At 48.8% G+C, this 24196-nt stretch overlaps 2 protein-coding genes across 5 annotated transcripts in view; both read right to left on the bottom strand.

The window, feature by feature from the left end:
* The window catches only part of LOC308066033 (lactosylceramide 4-alpha-galactosyltransferase-like), a 33969-nt gene extending 10439 nt beyond the window's left edge, over positions 1–23530 (bottom strand). Inside the window, exon 1 of one of the 3 annotated variants that reach the window (XM_080392841.1) lies at positions 23506–23530. In XM_080392841.1, coding sequence (XP_080248967.1) covers positions 23506–23515 — 10 coding nt within the window. In that variant the 5' untranslated portion in view covers positions 23516–23530. Of the gene's footprint in view, positions 1–2456; positions 2697–23092; positions 23245–23505 lie in introns of those variants that run through there. The other 2 variants (XM_080392837.1, XM_080392843.1) reach the window with 2 other exon arrangements.
* On the bottom strand, positions 6181–23163 carry A4GALT (alpha 1,4-galactosyltransferase (P1PK blood group)). Of its 2 annotated transcripts, none has more exons than XM_080392847.1 (2): positions 23093–23163; positions 6181–10067 (listed from the first exon to the last, which is right to left on the bottom strand). In XM_080392847.1, exon 2 carries the CDS (start codon positions 10032–10034, stop codon positions 8940–8942), a length of 1095 nt encoding a protein of 364 aa, XP_080248973.1. In that variant the 5' UTR covers positions 10035–10067; positions 23093–23163; the 3' UTR covers positions 6181–8939. The 2 variants fall into 2 exon arrangements, with proteins under 2 accessions (XP_080248973.1, XP_080248974.1); XM_080392848.1 differs by lacking the exon at positions 23093–23163 and adding an exon at positions 15462–17480.
* Positions 23531–24196: the final 666 nt, after the last annotated feature.

Raw genomic sequence — 24196 nt, 5'->3', positions numbered from 1 at the left:
TCATCTCCAAACTTATTGAGGTTGCAGTCCATCCCTTCATCACCGAGGTCATTAATAAAAATGTTAAACAGTACTGGCCCCAGCACAGATCCTTAGAGTGTACCACCAGTTACTGCTCTCCACCTGGACTTCATGTTACTCATCACAATCCTTCAAGGCCAGAAGTTCAGCCAGTTTTCAATCCACCTCACTGTGTTTATGTAGTCCACATTTCATCATTATGTCTATGCGGCTGTTATGGAGACTGTGTCAAAAGCCTTACTAAAGTTACAATAAGCAATATCTAATTCTCTTCCCCTGTCCACTGCGCTGGTCATTTCATCACAGAAGGCTATCAGTTTGCCCAGGCATGATTTCCGCTTTGTAAATCCATGCCGGCTACTCCTAATCACCTTCTTGTCCTTAATATGTTTGCAGATGACTTCCAGGAGGATTTGCTCCATCACCTTCTCAGGGTTCAAGGTGACACTGACTGGCCTATAATTCCCTGGATCCTCTTTCCTTGTGCTTTGTAGAAGACCAATTGGAAAAACAATCTAACACCAAGGAAAGCTCAGAGAGGTGCAAATGACAGCAGGAGATGAAATTTTTTATGGGAATAGAGGGGGTGGAGATTCCCTGAGCCTGTTTGAGGAAGGTCTCAAACACTTGCAGGATCAAACACAAGTTTACTTTGTATGACCTTGAAGAGGAACTGAAGACTGATAAGAGGGAACAGCTTATCAAAGGCTGAATAACTGCCCAAGAAGCAGCAGAGACAGCAGATTTCTGCAGTTAAATGGGGGAAAGGTAAATCTGGCAGGGGGAGATCACAACCACTGACTCAATTCAAAACCAGAAAGACTTGCTCCCCCATGCTTGTAAGGAGCATGCATGCTAATTTACATGGCAATCCAGAGTAATTTAAATAAGAGGTGGTCCACACTGAAGGGTAAGAATAAAAACACGAAGGCAAGTGCCATTTCGGACGGAATAAGAATAAAAGAAGAAGGGACTTCTGGACAAGCACTCCTACATGAAACACCCCCCATTGGCAGGCCTGATGCTGGACACAGGACTGGTGATCCCTCTCTCCCCCACCCACCCACCTGCTTTCCTGCTTATTACCTTTTTCTAGTAAGTAACACAAGGCATAAAACTTTATATACTTAGAGAGTGATAAGCATTTCTGCTACCCAATTATTTACCAATGACCCTAACCAAGGAATAAAAGTCTCTTTACCTATGGACCTCAAGTGTTGTGTATGCCCTATTCCAACCAAGAGAATCAGCGAATCTGATTCACTCCTCCCTCCTGCTTGGTGAGACATGACATTTAAATTGGTGTCACAGACAGGATTCCTTTATGTTGGAGGGGAAGGGGGGGGGGGCACCAGCTCTCACAGGGAAAGCAGATGGGGAGAGCTGGAAAATTACCTTTTAGCAAGAGGTACAAACAGAGTGCCTCTTCACCTAGCAAAAGCGGGCAGAGAAAGATGGGGAGTGATGTCTCAGCCACAAGCTTGGAGAGATATGAGCAGTGCGAGCCATGGCCGCCTGGGAAACACCAGCACTCAACTGCTCCCCCATTGTGGAAAAACAGAAGTATAATGCATGTTTCTCACCATCAGGAATGAGTTGGGCTCATAATAATTGGCATAACCCAAAAGGAGTGGCAGAAACAATTACAATACTTGTGAAAGAAAAAAAGGCGTGATAAGGAAAAGGAAAAGCCTTGCTGTGCACTGCACTGGGAGCGGCACTAGCGGTGGCTCAGAAGGAGAGGCACCTGATTAAACAAGCTCATGATGAAACGGTTGAAGCCTTTTAAGAACAAATAAAAACCCTGCAGAGCCAACTAACCGTGGAACATTAATGCCACTCACTGGCTTCACGTGGCTCTGTGCAATGCACTGGACCAAGAGAAAATATTAAGGTCTGAACTGAAGAAAAATAAGTGGGGATCTGATGACCAAACAGATTCTAACTCAGAGCTGGATAGCGAACTGGGATTTTCAAGTTTGGCAAAACTAGCAGAAAAGCAGGCACCCAACTGGAAACCCCTACATGCAACAAAAGTCAGGGGGCAGTGAGGAATCTTTTTATCCCAGGGGTGGAAAGGCGACGAGACCCCTGATGGAAATCAAATCTACTAATAGCAGCCAGGCAGGGGCAGCTCCCAAGTCACCACCCAAATGGTACCATACTCAGCAGCCAAATTATCAAAGATTCAGGAGAAATACAGTAGCGTAGCTCAGGAGATGGAGACAGAACACGTATGGAGAGGTCCATTAACAGGCAGAAATTGAGTCCTACTCTCAGCAGAAGAAGGACGACGGTACTGGGGACCCAGTGTATTTTTAACTCCTGATGACCAAGGAGCGCCATGGTGACGCATTGGGCAGGGGGCTTAGACCCTTGGAGAGACCTGGCGTCTATTGCGACCCCCAATACAAAGCATTTAACCGAGAGTTTACCACAGGCTGCCTGCCTCCAGCTGGTGCACGACGGGCGTCCCGCTCCCCAGCAGCCATCCCCGAACGCTGCTGAATGCACACCCCGACGGGGCGATCCCCGCACCCGGGGTGCCCCCGGCCCGCTGACCCCCGGAACCAGCGAGGAGGGGCCAGCTTGTGGGGGGAGGTAGCTCCGGGACGGACCCGTTATGACAGGACAGCGGGCCTCACCGGGGGGCGGGGCTACCGTACGGAGAGCGGAACGGCGGGTAACTGGACACACACCTCCCTCCCGCGGGCTCGGAGAAGGTTGCGGTGGGCCGAAGGAGCTGAGGAGGGGGTTCCCCGACGTTTACTGGATGGAATGCCTACCATGGCCCCGGGAAAAGTTACCGGAGCGCGGGGGCCGGGGGAAAGCGTGCCGCCCGCCCGGGAGCGTGAGGCGGGGCCCCGGCCTGGCGGTCCGGGAGCGGCCCCTGGCCCCGCCGCCACCGGCCGCACTTGACTCGCGAGCGGGAAGCGGGGCGCGCCGTCCCGGGCAGGGAGGCGGGGGACGGCCCGCGGGCGGCCGAAGGAGGCGCGGAGGGGCTGCCAAAGGGGATCTACTTACGCCCTTCCCTGCAGGCACCCTTAAAGCCCCGGTGACTTCGCTAGTTGGCGCGGGTGTTGCTATTGGCAACGGAGCAGCCGCAGGTGACAAGCAAATTTTGGGGTTACAGGCGAGTTCGGAACTTGCCGGCCCCAGCCGACGGCTGGCGTTAAGTGCCGTTTGCCTGGAGATCAGGCAGCCGCGGAGGAGAGGCCGTTACGGCCCCCGGGACCTTCCCAACGGATCCCGGCGGGCTTGGTGCGGGGGGGGCTCGGCCCCCCGCCCCCTCCCTCCCGCTGCTCCAGCCGCGCCGCCGCCTGCAGGGGGTGAATGTCCAACGACCCCCGCCCCCAGGGGCCCGAGCGGGGATCGCTCCTGTCGCAGCCGGGAAGCAGGGATCGTGATCCCAACCCGTTCACCGGATAACCCCCCGGCGCGGCCGGTCCGTGAACCCCACGGGCAATGGCGGGTGGCGGTGACTGTGGGCGCTGGAAGGCCAGCACGGGCCCTTGGACGCCTGCAGCACCTCGTACAGAACTGATTGCCACCACACCGGAGCGAGTCCTGCCCATTTTGGCAACAACTGATGTAAAATGTACATTTTTTTACGGTTCCCTTACAGGAAGCAGAGGGAGAGCGCTTCGCCTTTACCAGTGACAGCAACGCGCCTCCCCCGGGATGCGCCGCTCCATCCCTTGCTCACTGTGTGATGGCACAAGAGCCTACCCCAGTTCCCCCCGCCCAGGGGGTGCAAATGTGTCAATGCATCGATGATACATAGATTGGCAGCCCTGATGTCACTACGGTATGACAAACTCATACTGAAATAACTGGTCATTTGGAAAATGTAGGGCTCCAAATCCCAGCGGAAAAGGTACAGCTTCCCTCTTCCAAGGTAAAATTCCTAGGCATTTGGTGGAGTCAACGGGACAGTATGTGTTCCCCCAGAGACCTTAACTGCCCTTAAACAAGTAAAAATGCCTGGAAATAAAAAGGAGTTACAACATGCACTAGGCCTGCTGGCATTTTCATGAAAACATTCCACAAAATTGTGTTTTGGTGAAAACACACTCCTCCCTCCTCGGTGGGATGTGACACACATCTTGATAAGATAAGCAAGAGAGGCACAACATTTGTTCCCTTCCCCATCCCCCAAGCTCTATGACCTTTCAAAGAGTGGTCTCACAATAGCATCAGCCAACTCCCACAGCACTGATGGATGCATCCCATCAGGTCACATCACCTGTGTGTTCATTCAGCCCTGACATGTATTCCACGAACATAATGTGTGAAAGAGACAGGGGCATGCATCTCCCACAAGGAGGGATTACAGCGTAGAGAAAATTCCCAAGTTTCTTACCTGTAGCCAGATGCAGAAATTAATTTTGGTTTGCTTCAAACTGATCTCTGAACTCCCTTTCAATCTCTCAGCTCCCACTGACCTGCCTCTCTAGCAGGCTTCCAGTTCCTTCTACAATTGGAAAAAAAGAAGAGCAGCATCGGCAGCTTCAATATCTTTCGGAAATTGTTTTTCAAGCAATGTTTTCTATAACCTCATGGTGTTTTCATGTTTAACTGTTGTGCACCTCCCTAATTTCCCCTCTGGACATAGATTCCACTTTGTGAAGAGTACTTTCTTTTCGTACTTCTACCAATGCACTGCAGAGCCAGTGCAGCTGCCATTTTGCTCCACCATCATACACAAATTTAAAGGCAAGGTCTCAGCTTGAGCTGTAATGGCAAGGTGCACCTGAAGCAACTTCCTCCTGTAGTTTTCCCTTCTGGACTATGCTCATTCATCTGAGTTCAGGGCATGGTTGCAAAGAAAACACCAGAGAGACCACAAGCCAAGTGCACACAGGTAATGGTCACAAATATTTCAGAGAGATGAACCTCAAGTACATGTAAAAGACCAGAGTACTCGTGTCCACAAATGGCATATCCAAACGGAGCATGTGGAGAGCTTTGGTTTTCCTCTTCTCTGCTGCTAAAGACAAACCAGCCCTAGGCAGACCTCAGCTCCCAACATATATAAGATTAAGGCAAGTAACTGCACTTTTTGCCCAAGAAGGGCTCTTAACCTACTTTGCACCAGAGCCTTCCTGGACTACACATTTTGGGAGGAGGGAGAAGAAAGAGGGAGGAGAAGAATGGGAGGGAGACGAGCCCTACAGAGCAGTACTACTTACTGCGCATCCTAGATTCCCCCAGCACAAGAGCTCCTGGTGTAGGAGAGCTCTCAGCCGGCACAGATGAAGTAGTCATCATTCAGTCTTTTGCCAGGAGACCAGGTCAAGGATTACCCTGCTGATCCTTCCTCCTTCCTTACTACTCTTCTGTTGCACTTCCAATTCTGCACCTCCAACACCCATTCCTGGCTTCTCTCCTTCATGTACTGCACACCTGTGTACCACCTAACCTTCATGAGCTCAAAGACAAAGGAGACAGGGCAAGAAACAGCTAGTGCCTTTTCACCACTTTCCATCATCCTTGACTGCATATCAGCAATGAAGAAAGCACTGGCCACTGTTTTACATCTCAAGGGAAAACTGTTTCCCTGGCTTTTGACTCACAGAGTCACAATAAAACCCCTTCGCACACCAGACCCCACCAGTCCTTTCACAGCTTCTCAAAATGCTCCCCTGGACTCCAGGGTCTTTGATGAGGCTCTGAAAGGCAGGTGGGAAAATAAATAGCTGCAGCACAAGCTTTCCACTTGTACGTCTGCAAGAGCACAGACACTGTTACTACTGTGGGAGGCTGTAGCCCATCACCTAGGGAAAAAGCAACACAGTTTCTCACAGAGTTTCCTATTCCATAACATCTAGTCCTTCAGACTGAGACTAAAATGCCTTACTTCAGATAGATTGCAGGTCATGAATGAGGGGGCGATACCTGGTTGGATTAGGAATCAGCACCACACATTGTGTTTTCCTCTGTTCCCTCCACTCAAGTCCCAAAGATGACATGGTCCGCAGAGTCTTCTTTCCACACGTGCTTATGCTCAGCTTGGCTCATATTCATTTCACACTCCTAATTTTAGTGAGCCACTTCAGGACACAACTTTAAAATGTTTTTGTGCATAATAACTAACAGATTGCTCAGACTACCACAAACGCCTTGCAGAACAAAATGGAACATCTTGGCAGAAAGAAGTAATAGTAAAAACTGTATTTATTTTTATTTCACAAGACACAGGGAAAAAAGCCAAAGGCTGCTTTGGTTTGATTCTCTCCTTATCAAACCTTGGAACGTTGACTCTACAGGGGAAAAAACCAAAGGGAAACAACAAAAAAACCTCATTCAACTTATCCAAAAAGGCACTTTCTTAGAATAAGCAGTGGTACGTCAACACAGATACTCATTGCAGTGGGTCCCAAACACTCCCATAATCCATTCATGATATTCCCACAGCAGAGTGCCCGTTATGCCTTTATGATCACCAACCACTTTTGCCATCTCTGGTAGAGGTTTCTAGCACACTAAGATTTCTGTTGTTTAGCCCAAATGGCCCAAAACAGAAGGAACCAGTAGAAAAAGAAAGCATGCCTCAATGACCACACACTAGGCCAGGGCTGACAATTTTGTAGCTGCTTCTAGAGAAAGCAGTGAAAAAAACCCCACAGAGTAGTGACAGTGAGAGTGGGAAGTGAAAGCAGCATTTGTTTATACCACCTAGTGTGTTGGAGAATGCTTACGCAGTCAGCAAGATCTGCTGTTTCCCCACAGAATCTTTGTTCTTAAAGATGTTCAATGTTGGGAAAGCTGTAGACATTCAAAATCCTGAATGCCTCCAGGATGTACCATAAAGCTGGGCAGAACAAATGGGCAGCACTACATACATACACGCACGCATGTGGTGCCAGCCACTGGAGGGGTGTTTCCAGCATCTTCTTCACTCCAGAGTAGCTCCTTGTGCACAGACCTCACACCCTGCCCAACTCACAGGCAGGTAGCTTTTAATCAAAGCGGCACTAGCCTCTGAGCAACACCAGACAGCTCAGCATAACAAAAAACCACCAAAACAAAACAAAAAAACCCCAAATAAACCACAACAAAAGGTACACATCCTCCTTAAGCTCCCATGGCCATATTCCCTGATGGACAGGGAACTGTTTTGTAAAAATGACGGGCAATTTGTCTTCCTCATTTTCATCATCAAAGAAGAGACAATTAAACCTGAGACAAAGAAATGTTGCGTGCACAGACTTTTATGTTTTTGACCATTGCCTTGGCTGAACTGAGCAAACGTCACATTGCTTATGGTCAACCTGGGAAACAGAAGAGGCCTCAGACAACTGCAGATCTAGTTGCAGACAACAGAGAACTAGTGGGAGGCACCACATGAAAGAGCTGTCACTTTGGGACCTGGTGACATCAAAGATACAACCAGCTCATGGTCATCAAAGGGACCACTGGACTACCCCACTGCCGTTCCTAGGCATAAGAAGAGGAAGCACACTGGAGACAGAAAATATTTTACAGTGAGACCATGATCTCTTTCTTGCTAGTGTAGGAGAGAGAATGGCCCATGCTCTGCTCATCTGTATTACCCCTATTGTAGTGCCAAGCTCATGTGCCACACCTTTAGAGTGTGGTGGGGCCCAGATGTAACAATGTTGATAGCCTTGACCTTATTCTTGTTTCTCACTGCTCTTTCTTCGCTCTTTTCCGATGAGAACTGTAAAAGCATAAATATGTCCTTTTGGCCATCAAGGCAAGGGATGAGTTTTCTCTCACAGTTTGTCCAACAAACTTGCCCCTGTGGTGGGAACCTTCAAAGGTACAACAGCACCTTGCAAGAGATGTTAACTGTCTCCACTGCAGTTCAGGAAGATGCTCAGGGAAAAGAGTAAAGCTTTCCTCTGTCCTCTTCAAGACCTCTCAGGAGAGATTTGTACTCCTGGACAGTGAATTGCAGGAGTACTCCAGGCTACTTGAAGAGGTCCACCATAAATAACTCATAAATGGACTTGAATTTAGATGGTACAGATTCCCTACCAAGCTCTTTGTAACCTTGGAAATACGCCTTTCTTTTAGGATCCATGCAAGTGCTGAAAGATCTCATGCGTCATAGAGGCAGTTATGGACATTAGGTCACAGAGAAAAACTCAGTGTAAAAGGTAGTTCAGCTCATCCTGTGCAATTTAAGGTGTGATTTGGATGAGCTCTCCTGTTCATCGCAGGATGTTAATTTGCCACTACTGTAAAATAAATCATTGCTGCAGAAGAGCTCCTTCTAAATGACGAGCTGGCCTTAGATCCTCATGTTCTGATGCACACCAAATTTTCACAGCTTTAGCTCTGTGACATCAAACAGAGACTGCAGTGTCCTGCTCCCTTCTTAAACCAGACATGAGGAAGTCTTCTCCACCAAAGGCTTCAGAAGAGAAGGGAATGGGCATGGAGGGTGGGAAGTAGCCCTTTCTTCTCTGTTTTCCTCTACGTTTTCCTCAGGACACCTCCTCTAGCACATCCTTAACTTCCTCCTCAGTTCCTCTTCTTTGCTCTCTCATCCTTTCATTGCTTTGAGGATTGCACTTCAGAAGTCCTGAGAATCAAGCAATGAAGTATGCATTTCTACAAAGTCCTCTTACAGGTTTACAGACTTCAAAGGGTGCCTCACTCCTCTGAAAGGCTGATGGAGGCTGCCACAGGTGGCCCATCACTTACTCTCCTGCTGAGATTTCTCTACCTCACCAAGCAGAGCAGAAGAAAGGTCCTGCAGAGAAACAAAATATTGCTGGTAGGCAGTTAAAGTCGACAAAGAGCTGCAGAGACATTGGCACACCTACACCACGCAAATGGTTTTTATCCTCTGCTCTCACCACATAACTTCAAAAGAAGGTTCATTTGTGATGGAGCAGCTGGAGAGTTGTGGGCTCCCAGGCGACTTCTCTTAGCTGACCCTTCAGTCACTGCTGTTCAGACTCTTTCTTCATGATATCATATGTGGCAGGGCAGAAGTGAGAATGCAGCTGAGCCAGCAAAACCTGAGATGTGATCTCTAGCCTTGTCCCGTGGCTCAGTTTGTTCCATACATGCACTGCGTAGGTGTTATTAAAGAGATGGTGAAGCTCCGAGGAGTTGACCACTTCGAAGTATTTCTTCCAGTCCTGCCACCGAATGGGATAGAAAGCCTCACGGGGCAGAGCACTCACTCCTTTGCAGCTTGTACTGCTCTGAAGACTCCTAATGGAGCACCACTTCTTGAAGACACGCGTTAGGAGCTGTGGGCCCTGGTGACCCCAGATCCAGCTGTTGTAGTTCTCCACAAAGTCCTTCATGCAAAGCTCAATGAACTCATGCTTGGGCTTAAAGGACAGAAAGGCCCCGTTCAGTACATACTTGGACTGGATACCAAGCACATTGGTGAGGTTCTTTAAGTTCTTAAGCACAATGAAGTCTGTGTCCAAGTAGATGCCACCAAATTTCCACATGATGGCAATTCTACAGGCATCAGACAGGATAGGTAAGAAATAAGGCTCCCAGCGCTGCTGAGCCTGCAAGTACCACTCTGCCAGAGGTGTTCCAGAGAAAAGCTCTGTCAAGTCCAGGGGCCGGATTTCCACGTTAGGGAAGCAGCTCAGCAAGGAGAAACCCCAGTGGTTGGGTAACGAGGCGTTACCATTTGCCAAGCCTTTCATGAGCACCACGACCCTTGTCCCAGGGTGTGTCCGCGCCGCTGACTCCACAGAGCACGTGAACAGGTAACTTGGGCTAGTTCGCTCCGAGGTCTCCACAAAAAACACATCCCCTGGGGAAGGAGGGGGCCCATCAGCAATGGCATGGGGTGGAGAAGGCACAAGGTGAGCACAGTGGATTTCAACAGGCAAGCTGTAGACCTGGCCTGTGCCTTTAGGGTCCTCCGTGATTCTCCAGTAAAACATGATGGAGGCAAAGGACATGAACTTAAAGAGAAGGATAAACAGAGCCCTGATCTTGTGGCTCAGCACCACCCTGGTCAGTTTTGTCAGGCAGTTGGGCATCCTGTGCGTTCTTGCTTCCATCAGAGCCTACTCTCCCAAGATAGCCGTCGTGATCTGAAGGAGAGGAAAGAAGAAAAAGACATTGACAGGGAAGGCAGTGGACCACAAGCCTCAGGACAGCCCTATTGCAGAGCCACATGCTGAACTCTCCTTCATGCCGACGTGCTTGAATTGTGCCTTTAGGTCATCTTTAAAAAAGGTGTTCTGCCTTCTCCGTGCTGCCAGAGTGCCCCATTAGAAATCACAACCCATGTTTGGGTTGTGAGGTTATGTGACAAAGCTCATCTGCACACACACAAAGCTGAGGGACCATGGCAGGAGAGGGAGCCCAATTATACCTTGCCAGGCTGCTCCCAGGTTCATCACAGGGGCCATCAGCCCATCGAAGGCCCATCTGCTCAAGCCCAGAGGAGCACAAGAGCACAATGGCAGACAGGATCCCCGATCAAGGACTCCAGAGGAACCAGCCCCTTGACTGGGCCCCTCCCAGGGTTGTTCCAGTGTCCAGGCATGAAACCCATCACCAGAAGCAGCCCTCCAGACCACTCTTTGTGCCAAGGGGTTCACTGCCTAGGAGTGGGACATATTATGGAGTGCAGAGGAAGAACAGCTTGGAATTGCACAGGACTTATTATGAGATATTTAGCAAAGGAACCAAAGGTGGGGCAAGGGAGGAGTTTAGGTGATTTTGGGAGGGACAAGAGTGGGAGAATAGAGGTGTAAGGAGACAACAAGGGCCAGATGCAGGTAAATAGCTTGCTGGTTTGTACACTTGGCTGGCCATGCCCTGTGCCTGATCAGTGCAGTCTCTCTTGTCTTCTTATTAAATCACTTTCCAACTCTTTTCTGAATGAGGGCTTTCAATTCTGTGTGCATGCGTGTATTGGGGTGTGAACACAGCAGCTGGGGTCAGACTGCAGGTCAGAGGGTCCACGTGCCCATGGTGCCAGCAACTGGAGTGAGCGTGGGTGCGCAAGTGTGTGAAGGCTAGCAAAGATCAGGTGGACCAGCCTGGGAGTATGAGAAGCGGCCTGGGAGCCAGGAGGGCGAGCGGGTCCCTAAGGGCCAGCTCTGGGTGTGAGAGCACCTGTGTGCCTCTAAGGGCCAGAGCACAGGGGAGCTGGCTACAGGACATGGAAAGTCCTGGCTAACTCTGTGTGTCTGATGGTTTATACCAGCAACTGGAGTAGGGCTGTGGCCTCGGGGACTTGTATGTCCAGGTGCCAGCAACTGGGGAGACTGGGATCCAGGGGCCAGTCTAAGCCCAGGTGCTGGAGGGATCCACCTTGTACATATGTCTATCTATACTCATTTGTGGACTTCTATCCTGTCCAGCTAGAGAGGGGAGCAGGATGAGGCTGTTTGTGCTGCCTATGTTCACGTGGGTGCTCCGAGTGTCTGCCTGTGATCTGTGTGGCCAGCCACATATATATGTAGTGTGTATGTGTGCTTTGTGTGTGTGTGCCTGCTGAGTACATCTTCAGCCTCACTACTGCCTGGGCACGGAGCAGCAGCTATCTCACCTGCCTCTGGCTGTTGGATGTGGTATGATATATTGTCCTCTAGCAAAGGTTACTCTCCTTCAAAAACTAAATATGATCAAACTTCTCCCTTTGTTTATCATAAACCAAAGCTGACCATTACTTCCCTGGATGAGTACTGTGCTTGCCACTTGTAAAATGAAATAAATGCTGTATTTCCTTATCTTCACCCATCCATCATTTCAAATCAGACATCTACAAGAAGTATCCTAGATACTAACATTTTAGATTCTCTTTTGTCCTCCAGTTTGCTGCCGTACTAATGATCCTGACAGTGATGGGGACAGCTGCGTTTCAGCTGTTTCATTTCCCCAGAGGAGAATCACCTGCCAGCCTTCCCCAAAACAGAGAACTCATCTAAAACCCCAGCGCTATCATCTGTTCCTGTCAAGAGGTCTCAGCTCCCAGAATCACAGAATGGTACTTGTTTCCCTTCCATGTATTCCTTGATAACCACCCTGTGTCCCGTATTTGCTACAAAGCTCCACAACATGGAAGTGTTTATTGTGTTCCTTTACACACACTTCCATTCTTGCCCATGCTCTGAATTTTATATTTAAGCCTCTAAATTTAAAGTACTTAACACTTCACTGAAAGGAAAACTAAAAACTCAACATATTTTCCCCTTCTTTCACCATTTAAAACCACACTTTGTGAAAGAGAATTGAACATTACAACTGTTAAGCCTTCAGTACAGGATTAATCTTTAAAAGATACCTTGTCCTCTTTTCCCACCTATTCTACCTACAGAGCCAGACCTGCTCTAGAAGTATGCTCAGGTCTAAGAGGACACCTATAAACTCTCCTGTCAGGCACTTGACCTAGGGTGCACAGTGCTAGTTCTGCCTTTACAAGCCTAGTGTGACTGTTCTGGCCAGCCCCCAAGTTTAGATCCCTACAGCCCAAAGTGCAGATTTAACCATAAAGAGATATGTTGCAGCAGATGGAAGAGTACAGCTGGGTTTATCTCTCAGAAAGTCAAACAGTTTTGAACAGCCTGAAATAAGGTGTGTCAATGCGCAGTCTGTTTGAGGAGCGCTGTCATATCAGTGTGCCAATGCCTTCCTCAAAGCCTGCGTAGTCAAAGTGGTGCCAGGCTCTTAATAAAGGTAAAACCAGTAAGGCTTCACAAAAAATATACTTTAAGGAAAAAAAAGTGTCTAAAAGATGCAAAATATTTTAGATGCAAAATTTCCCTTTTGGTAAAAGTTTTCATAATTTAAAAGAAATAAAAACAATACAATCCAACAGTAAACCCAGAAGTTTTGTGAGACAAACCAAAAATGTGCAGAATGTAATAGAGAACTACATTGTGCCTGCTACAGATGGCTATGGGGCAGCTCAACAACAGAACAGAATTTTCCATTTCAGATGAATCATCCTTCAGTTGAAAAAAAAATAATAATAAAAATCACCACTGAGGGTTTTTTTCTCTCTTGGGTTTTTTCCTTGATATGAACAAAAGCTGTATTATCCTACGATTTTTTTTCAACACATCTTTAGTCTCTTGGAAAGACTGCTTTAGAGCATTTCCACTCCACCTGTAGACAATGACACATCATCCAGCTGGTAGCACCCGGCACTGGTGCGCCTGGGAATGGCCATGTCATGGTGAGCTGCCCTTCCCCTCCACCATACCCTCTGTTTGCTTTCAGATTCTAAGAGGGTAACACACACTTTCTTTCCATATAGCTGCAAGAAACAGCAGGACCCTGCTGTCTCCCCTCCCTCTGTTCTCTCCCTTTTCTCCCTATCGCTCCACTTGTGTTTGGAAGAAGAGTGCACCACCAAAGAGTTTGAGGGTGGGGGAAAAGACCTGGCTATGCAACTCCACCCTGCACAAAGAACACATCATCAGCAAAAGTTTACTCCAGCTCTGCCCCGCAGTGAATCTTTTACAGCCTAAATATAAGGATTTGCAAATAAAACTGCATCTATTCTATGGATTTTGCCTACACAACTTTCTATAACAGGCTGCCTAGGGAAGTGGTGGAATCACCATCCCTGGAAGCGTTTAAAAAACATGTAGATGTGGTGCTTAGAGGTATGGTTTAGTGGTGAACTTGGCAGTCCTGGGTTAACCGTTGGACTTGATGATTTTAAAGGTCTTTTCCAATCTAAATGATTTTATGATTCTATAACTTGTTCAAAGATCACCACTCACGAACTCCTGGAACTGGCTGGTGCTGGTGGTTCTCTAGAAAGCTGTACTTGGGAAAATGCCAAAGTGCTGATGCAGTGATACAGGGGTATGCCAGCCTCACACACGGAGAGGGGAAGCTCTACCCGAATTACATCCACATGGGGTTTGTGGGCCATGACATGGGCCATGTCATCGCTATGCACTTCACATCCCAGCACAATTTTGCCACAGGCAAAACGTTCTTGACTTGGGAAATTTACTTAATTTATTGCAATTTAACATAAACTTTTAATTACTGATCCAAATACTGAGGGAAAAGGAAAAAAAAAAAAAAGAAGACAACCAACCAACCGTTAAACAAACACTTTGGGAAACACCTTTCCTCCTCTTTCCCCTGGCCCAACTTAAGTCCAGCACCCCTCCTCCCCCCTTTCTAGTCTCAACTTCCCTTATTTTTACTGTGGGTTACACTCAGTCTGTCCCAATTCTTTCGGTGAGGCAACAGGCAGCACAGTAACAGTTTCTTTTGGCTCTCCTTGCACCTCACTTTTCCTCCACTGCTCCTTGCTTCTTAATGCTCCTCTGCTCCAGCATGGGTCTTCCACAGCCTGTAGTCCCTCAGCGCGTACCTGCCCTGGCACAGGTTCTCAATGGGCCACAGTCCCTCAGGGGTGTCCCTGTCCCATCATGGGTCCTCCACAGGCCTCAGATCCTCTGGGATTTCCCTGCCCCAGCATGGACTGCAGTTCCTCAAGGGTACCTCCTCTAGCACAGAGCACCTCCTTCCAAAAGAGCATCTCCAGCCACGTACGCAACAATGTCCCCTTCCACATGTCTCCTCCACTTCTTCCCATCTTTACTCCAGACATGTCTTCTTACGGATCTCCTTGCATCTCCTTTTGCATGTCCTCTTGTATCTTCTCTCACATCCCCTCCTGTCTCCTTTTGTCCTCACACATGTCCTTTTTGTGCCTCCTGCCCCATGTCACCTTTTCATGTTTTTTTTTGACTCCTCACGTCTCCTTTTCTTGCATTCTCACATGTCCCCTCACGTGTGCCCTTTGTGCCTCCTCCCATGTCTCCTTTCTGTGACTCCTGTACCTAACAGCTTCTACCCTTTCTTAAATACGTTCAAGCAGAGGCACCGTGTGCTGCTCTGAATGGTTGCAGTTTTGCTGTGCAATAGGCTGTTTTCATCTGTTCTGGAGTTGGCTGGGACCAGCTGGAACTGGCACAGAGCAGCTCACAGCCCCTTTTCGCTCAGGTCACGTCTGCAGTCCACGGCCCCCCAAACCCTGCCAGTTACACCTAATACAGAGTGCCTTGTAATGTTTAAATTTAGATAAGTCTCTAGGATTTTTTTTTTCCCCTGTGAGGGTGAAATCTAGATTTGCATGTTGGATTACCAGCTGCTGAATAGTTCTTCACCACCCAGTCCAAACAAAACTGGTTATAAAACACATTAGGTGGTCAAGGTTACCAACCTCCTAAATGGCTAATGTATTTATTTCCCTTTGTGGTAACATCTGCTTCCAAAAGTTACCTGTACAATTCTTTAAACAAAGAAAATGAGCAACTGTAAGTGACACGTCATCATTTATCTACTTGCAATGCAAAGGGCTTGCCAATGACTTATTGAGAGAACTAATTTTATAATTTGCTCAAGACTGTCAACACCTTACCCTAAATGTCTCCTTAGCACATGCCAAATGACTCTCTACCAGTTAAGCAGGAAGGTAAGGATGTCCCAGCACTGCCACCCACCTGTACATCCTTCTGCACAAAGCAAGGCTTTGTCTTGCAGCTAAACCAACCTCAGGAGAAGACTCCAACAGAAGAGGGATGCCCTCCAGTACCCGAGGCAGAAAATTTCACCTACAACATAAATATGAAGCTTTTCTGATGTTTTACCTTCCACAGAACACCTCCGTTGAAGCAGAAATCTGAGGGAGAGCAGTAAAGAGAGTGCTACTGCTCCCTCAACACTTCTCCCTTACAAACAGCAAGGAAATAGCAATGTCCCAGTTTGATTTCTTTAAAGATACTCAGCAGCTGAACAGGAGAGGAATATCTGAGGCAGTAAACAGGTGCAGCAGATCACAACAGCTGTTTTAGCAACAACATTCAAAGCACCTGGGAAACCACAGGCTCATCCAGGGCAGTGCAAGCACCTCTAGAGCTAGAGCAAAAGCTCCGTTTCTTCCTATCACATCTGCTGAAGTCTTATCTGAAGCTACAAGACAGCTGATGGCGATATACCTCTGAAGTCTCATCTAGCAATTTCAATTGATGAAACAAAGCAAGAGAATGACCACAAGCACAGAAATTACCTCCACACAAACAGGCAGTTGCATTTGCTTAAAACTCAGTCAGGTTTTTACTTCAGAGGTGCTCTGTGTCTAAAAAAGCAAACATTAATAGGCTCTGAACAAGGGAGCTTCCTGACCCTGTCAGGCAGAGGCACTTTAAGACTTTGCTAGGACAACGCAGAGGTGACTTTGCAGCAAAGGGCTACCACAGCAGTGAGAGTCAAGAGCCAGGTACTCCCACAGGCTTCAGTTTCCCCATGGGGCAGGGCACAGATCCATTGAGTTCATTTACTGGGGTGCACACACCAAGGAATAAACTGGTTTTTTAAAGTCCTTTTATAGTACTTTCTGTGCAGGATGGCGTGCCACATCCCAGCATCAATAACATCATCTGTCCCATGAAGTGGCCTTCATATGCTGCTAGATACCTCCTCCTGTTTCAGCCCCAATGTTTAGTTAACCCTGGCTGAAGCAACACACAGAGCATGTCATTCAAGACTTTCCACAAGACAGACAGGGCTGCAATTCACTGAAGGTGACATAATAGAAGTTCAGAGCATTCCTACGTGGGTCAGGTAGACTGCTGGTTTTAAATGCTTTTTAAATGTGCTCCCTAATACTGAGTCCAAGGTGTTTTCCCAGATTAACATTGGAAAAGATCCAGAGTCTTTTTACTGCTGTTTCATGGAGGTCAAATCCATAATTCCATTGGTCTCTGCTAACAGGTTTTAGCCCTCGCTTTTGTTTTTCTTGGAAAGCCATGACAGGTTTTTTTGGGAGGTGCACCTATAGCTCTTCCTCTAAAAGAGGCTGGAAACATAAGTCACAAGAAAATACACAAAATCTTATATCAAAGGAGAATTGTCAAAGTAGTCTTTTAAGTAACACTTGGTCCATCTAAATTAAATATGTTAAGCTTGAATGTAGAATTAAGGTAATTTAGAATAACTAATGGCCATTAATTCCCATCAAATACACTTGGTGTTAAGGCACCTTTAAGTATAACCAAAAGCAAACAAAAAAAAAGTTGCTGAAAGTTTACATAAATCAGTTCCTAGTTACTGTGTTTCAGAGCAGCTACAGATACACATTTCCTTCCTTTCAAGCACAATGGAAAATTAAAGCTTGCACAGCTTTCATCAAGAACAAATCAAGCAAACACCCCAGATCTACAGACTACGCAAACTCGCAAACTGTCAAAATATATAGTGTCTTTCAGTCCAAAGGCCATATACAACACTGCTCTGCACTGTCCCTTATGCTTTTATCCCTTCACTCTTTCAGGTTTAGCACATTTGCCAAGAACAGTAGATAATAACAATTCAGAGTGTCACTTCCTATGTGCTGTGGAGAGTTATGGTCAAGGGTGGTCCTCTGGAAATACTTCGAATAAGGCAGCCTGCAGCAGAAAGGTGGACAAAGGACTCCCGTTTGGAGCCATGCTTTTTTGTTCTGCCCCCATGCTACTGATTGTATGGAAGCAGATGCAGGTCAGTTTGTATGGAAGCAGATGCAGGTCAGTTTGTATGAAGCCATTCACACAATTGCATCCTAAGGGGGAAACATAGTGGCCTTTCCAAAGGGTACACCACGTACCATAGTTAACACATTTTAAATGCTTTTTTACACAACATTCACCCAAGTTAAAGTTTCTTGCTTATTAAGGCTTCCTCTGATACTAATACTGTACATATGAAACACCAAGAGATAACGTATTTGATTTTATTCACTTGTGCACACTTCATGATAATATGCTGTTTGCATTTGGATCAACCAGTGCATATCAGGATCACATGTAACCCCCTGAATGTGTTCCTGTAAAATTCAATGATATTCATGCTCCATACAACATTCACACACAGAATTTAGCTACCTGATCGAGAGCAGAGATTTCTAATATTGAAATTGTGACTGCCTGCTCAAATGAACGTAGGGCTGAGCTGCTCAGACAAATACAGAGCTGAAGGGGAAGCGTCATTGCTGACTTGCAGCTTTCTCAAAGCCTTCCAGAGAGTTCCACAGGTGCGAACAGCACCTCTGTGGCAAGGCCACCAAGGTGCGGGGTGGCAGGGCCCTCTGGTGGGTACCTGCTCCTCACCCCACACCCCTTGCCCACTCAAGGACACCTGAGGTTACCCAACAAGCCCCAGGAAGATTAATTTTCTTAAATTTATGAAAAGCTGTTGCTAGTCTTTGGACTGCTTATTTAAATATAAGACTCTGCAAGGATCTCAAATGACTGCCTGGTTGCAATATCGGGGTCTGTATCGCATGATCTAGACCCTGTCCCACAGACTGACCCCAGAGATGCCTTGCCGCCGTGGCTGAGACTTGTGGGGGACTCCTGGCTGAGCCCACCGTGCCCCAGGGCTACTCCACTCAGCTCATGGGGGCTGGCATGGGTCAGGGAGGGCCTGCCCAGCCTCCTCATTCCCCAGTGCCCCCCATAGCTCCCCAGTGTGCGGCTGGGGTAACACCATATAGTGTCAGGGTGCTGGGCTCCACTGTGTCAAACCAAGGGCCCTGGGGGGTGAAGTGGTGAAGGGTTTCATCCCGGTGGGAGCACCAAGCAACGCAACAAGCGTGGTGGGGTGAGAAAAGATGCCAGGGTCACTGTAGGGTACAAAGGGGAGCAAGAGCATTTACAGATACATCTGGGTAGAAAAAGACTGGCAAAATCAGGAACCCAGCTACAGCGCATAGTCAGACTGGTATCTCTCTTTCCACCCAAAATAAAATCATAGAATCATTTATGTTGGAAAAGACCTTTAAGATCATTGAGTCCAACCATTAACCCAGCACTGCCAAGTCCACCACTAAACCATGTCCCTACGCGCCACATCTACAGGCCTCTTAAATACCTCCAGGGATGGTGACTCAACCACCTCCCTGGGAAGCCTGTTCCAATGCCTGACAACCCTTTCGCTGAAGAAATTTTTCCGAATACCTAAACCAAACCTCCAATGGAGCAACTTGAGGCTGTTTCCCCTTGTCCTATGGCTTGTTCCTTGGGAGAAGAGCCTGACACCCACCTCGCTACAGCCTCCTTTCAGGGAGCTGTAGAGGCAGTAAGGTGAGGCCTCCCCTGAGCCTCCTCCTCTCCAGACTAAACACCCCCAGTTCCCTCGGCTGCGCCTCACAAGACTTGTGCTCCAGACCCTTCACCAGCTCCGTTGCCCCTCTCTGGACATGCTCCAGTGCCTCACATTTTTCAAGATGTGGCCTCACCAGTGCTGAGCACAGGGGGACAATCACTCCCCTAGTCCTGCTGCCCACACCATTTCTGATACAAGCCAGGATGTTGTTGGCCACCTGGGCACACAGCCGGCTGGGCTGTCAGCCAGCACCCCCAGGTCCTTTTCTGCCAGGCAGCTTCCCAGCCGCTCTTCCCCAAGCCTGTAGCATTGCATGGGGTGGAGCTTTTAGCAGAGCTTAGCATTTGGGTCTTCTTTAACTGAAAGGAGCCAGTTTTGTACCTGACAGCTTATAACTTTCAAGAAACAGACCACATAGACCCTTCATTTATACTTAAAGCAGGAGGAGGCAGAATTCGGCTCTGGAAAGCTGCTGGAAAAGACAGACAAAAGGGACAGATGCTAGCAGTAAATCAGCTAGCAAACTAATACAGCTCTTTGCCACCAACAGCTTTCAAATAGTAGTTTTCTATTACTGCATATTTGTAGAAAGCCACACACACTCATTGTATAACAGGGTTGGAAACTGTATAAAGTTTAAGTCTAAACACTATTTTAACCCTCACAGCTCAGGCAAATACTGGCACATGGCTAGAAAAGGAGCAGCTCTTTGGAAGGACGTGCACATATGAGGAGACTGCGAGAGCACAGAAACCAGAACTACGCCTCGTCAGGAAGTGAGCAAATCCTGTTAATCACCAGTATTGCTACCGCCTACAAGCTCATGCAAGGACTTCACAGCAGCTCTTGCAAAACAGAGAGAAGGCACTGAAGATGCCGTCCTCCTCTACAGGGAGGTGAGTGGTATGGGTCTGGGCACCCAGCAGCATTCACGATGGAAGAGATACACTCTGTCTGAGCGTACTAATGATTAAACATTTGAAGTCTAAAAGGCAAATATGTATCAATTTCCCCTTCCTCTAATCTGGGTTACACTCTTCCTTCTTGGATTTTAAAACCCAGAGTCATACTGGAGAGGAAAGATGGTCCAACAGCAGGCTACACATGGATTCAGGGGTTTTCTGTTTATTTTGCTGCTCTGAAACAGATTTCTTACAGGCCAAGGAACAGGTCACTTAAAACTGAAGCATAAATTCTCACCTCTGACTTGAAATCATAAGGCAGTTGACATCTGAATTTCTTCAAAGATCTCAGGGGTTGTTTTTCTGTCTCTAACACTACCTTCCTTGTGTGAATATAGAAGTGCTTTCCTATCTGACAGAGCTACTGCAAGGCTGAACATACTAAAGACTGGGAGATACTAACCCATCCGTATTGCACAGATGGGAGGCTTTGTGCACTTACACAAAAACATTGAGTATGAACACTTTCCTTTTTAACAGAAAATTCTAGATGCTAACATGATTGTACTTAATCCTTTGCTTGCAGAGGAGCGGTTGGTTCACAGTGCCATAATCTGAAGTTCCACCAGACCTCGTTTAAACTGTTGGGAAGAGATCCCGGACCCAGTTTAAGATAATTGTAAAAGCCAGTAGAGACAAACAAAGATGTGAGTTATAAACAAAGAAGTGAGTTGGTAATATATCATCCCATTTCCTACTGAAAGCACCATCCGAAATAAGATCCATGAATTTGTTCTGGTATCTGAAAGACTCAGCAATGTGACATGTTTTAAGTGTTTGTTTGGTCAGGAGTGCCTGTGGAACAAAAAAAACAAAAACCAAGCCATCCCAGATGAGAGCAAAGAAAGGGATCTCAAAGCCAGAAGACACATCCCAAGCTTTTAACAAGCATGGGAATCGCAGCACTTACGGAGCTAAATGGTAGTACAGCTATGTTGCTTTACTGTGGAACTGCCAGAAAAGACAAGAGGGGTGTCCTCAGTCTCTCCTGCCTTCACATACTGGAACTTGATCCAACCCACAACAGTGCTGACAGCAAGACATATCCAGCCCCTATTCACTGCTCACCTGGTCTCCCTGTCTATGGGAAAGGCACATCTCTGTGGTTTTATATGGTAACTGCAGCTGGCAGATAGTGGCTTCTTTCTATAACCAATGACCAAACAAATGCAATGAAAGTAAGATGGAAGTAGAATTACTCATAAGTACCTTGTGCCAAAGTACCCACTGATGACACAATAAAAGCAAGGCCATGACTGATTGTTGCAAATGCAAATGGCCCCGCTCCCTTCCTCCTCAGGCTCTTCCTTGATGGTCTTCTGAGCTGCAATGACGAGCCCCGAAAGCGAAAGCACCAAAAAGCCCATTCTGCTGCAGGACTTGATTTTCACACTTGTTTAGCTCCTGGAACTGGTTTTGCTCTGCTGCAGGGTAAGACAGGCACAAATATTGTCACAGAGATGTAAGAACAAGCAGACAGGAAGCTGGGTCTTTTTAGTATGACCAAACAGCTCTGTGGTAACACCAAACTGCAAACAGAGGTGGCCTTCACAGTCCACAGCTACTGAACTTGGCCCCATGATAGCCCTGAGCAGGAAAAGCTTCATTAGAGCCAGATGTCAGATGGAGACAGGCAATGCCTTGAGAACCAGTAGAAATCCTATGAGAAGGAAAAAAACGTATAGCTACCAGCTGCTACCCGGAACGACACACCTAAAACTAATTCCTGGCAGGCAGATTGCTATTCACCCAACATCACACCCTCCAGCCCTCAAGAATGACTGCCATTTGTGTGTTACCAAGTGAGGAGCATGCGAACAAGAGAGGAGCCTTGACATATGGCTCCCCAGTCAGTGCTTCCTCCTGCAGAGCCTGTGCCTCGAGGTGCTCCTGGAATTGCCCAGGAACCAAAAAAAGGAATTCAAGTTCTGTGTGATTCGCTCCTCTGACTTCCACAGCAAAACACCGTGAATAACTGTGCAGAACCCTCAGAGCTCAGCAGACCCTAGACAAGGTTTCTTCAGGGTTAAGAAACATCCAGTCTATTCTGAGCAACCTCTCACACATTTGGAAACATCATGTTAGTTTAACCAGAATAGTTCATTCTTAGCCAAAGCTTCTAAACACGCCTTCTTTCAGCAGCATTATTGAGTTCTAGGTTACTACAGTTACAAGAGTCATGTATTTTCTTACGCCTCTTTCGTAGGGGCTTTCTTCCCCCTCTTGCCGCAGTAGTGTTTCTACAGCTCGGTTGCAAGTGTCCCCCTTGTCCCCCAGCCCTCTCTCCCAGCCGGACGCCAGCGCTCGGGCCAGGCCTGCCCGGGCACACCGCGGCCAGCGGCACCCCCTGCTGCATCCATCCTCTCGCCCCGGCCAGCCCGCCGCCGCTCGCACAGAAGAATTCCATTCTTCTCCATCCCACCCGACCCCTTTCCCTCTTCGTCCTCCCGCTGCGCTGCTGCCCTTCACCCGGACCCACAGTTTCAGCCTTCGACTGGTCCTCCTCAAGGGGACGAAGCCCCCCGGTGCGGGCGCTGTAGGGGCAGCTCCGCTCCCCGCGCTGCGCTGCTCCCCCGCACGGCAGGAACCCCCCAGAGCCGCCCCCGTCGCACACCTCGGCCGAAGCGCCTTGCCACCGCCGGTGCGGGACACCTCCCCGCCTGCCTGCAGCGCAGGAACCGCTGTCCGCGGAGCTGCGAGCGGGCACCGGCAGCCGCACGGAGCCAGCTGGGAGCTGCCGGCGGGTCCCGGCTGGGGGCTGCCTGGCGGGTCCCGTCCGCCCCCCGCTGCCGGCGAGGCGAGCGGAGCCGCCGTCCCGCGGGGCAGGTCGGCTCCGGCCCACACCGAGGGGCTGCCCGCAGGGCGGCCGGCACCGCGCTGTGCCCTCGGGAAAGCTCCCCGTGGAAAGGTGCCCCTTCCCCCGGGCGGGGACGGGAGGGCGAAGCCACCCAGCCCCGGCCCACGGGCAACCCCATACCCGCGTCCCCCTCGCTGCGCCGCCCTCCCCCGAGCTCGGCACCCCGGCTCACCTCCGGGACGGCCGCTCCGCGCTCACCGAGAAGCGCGGCCCCCTCCCGCCGCCCCGGGCACTACCGACGGCCCCCGCCCTCCCCGCCGGTCCCGCCTCCGGCCGGGCCCCGGCCGCTCCCTCCCGGGGCCGCTGCATGGGCCCGGGGAGACCCGGCAGGGGACGCGGCCGGTACCCGCCGGAGGCTCGGGGCCTCCGGTGCTGCCCGAGCCGCCCCCGCGCCCCGCAGCAGCCCCCGACGGAGCCGGGAAACGGCTCCTGCCCCGCAAGGCCGCTGCTGCCTTCGGGGGCTGAAGTTCATCGCACACCGTTTTAAACTGCTGGGAGGCTTTTCCCCCTCGCCCTCTCCTCTCTACCTCCAGGAATTTCTCTGCTACCCCACGGTCCGATCCGCGCTCTCCATCACGATTTTACCTGTTGTCATGCTGCGACAGACCAAGACGGTGCATGTCGATTCTTGGCACGGCACGGCTCGGCTCTCGGGGGGTCGCACCGACCCCGATTAGAGACCTCACGGCCTGAAGGAATGGGTAACCACGGGCAGGAGGAGCAGGCGGGGATGGGAGCGTCCTACATCGTTTGACGCCAAGGGAGACGATTGCAAAGCTAATGCAAGCCAACAGAGGTGTGAAACTGAAAATTTTAGTTAAAAAACCCAAAACGGCAGCCTGCAGACAAGCTGCTTACATGTTGCAAAGCAAGTTTCATACCTACCTTCAGGCAGGAGGAAGTTTTGCCTGAATTATTGCTGGCAAAGGATTGCTTAACAAGTTCTTAATGAGCGTGAATAAAGAAGGGAAATTTGGGCTTTCATTTAGAAAAGCACCTTTGACTTGCAAGGCTGTTACAGGGTGGAGTAAACCGCATGGGAAGGTCACCAGAGGTTTTGGGAAGCAGGTTAGATGATAATCTGGAATGGTTTAGATAGAGATAATCCTACCTGAGCAGGGGTTGGACACGAGCCCTTTTGAGATGCCTTCCAGCCCTGTTTTTTACAATTCCCATGATTACAGCATGTTACTTGTGTGTTACAAAACAGCGTACCTATGACAAACATTTCCACAAAGCAAAAGCTGACATTGCTTTAAATAAAAACTAGTTTTCT

The sequence above is a fragment of the Falco punctatus genome (assembly GCF_963210335.1).
Source record: "Falco punctatus genome assembly, chromosome: 6".
NCBI lineage: Eukaryota > Metazoa > Chordata > Aves > Falconiformes > Falconidae > Falco > Falco punctatus.
The sequence above is the reverse complement of the archived record's forward strand: the minus strand, read 5'-3'. Positions and strand labels throughout refer to the sequence as shown.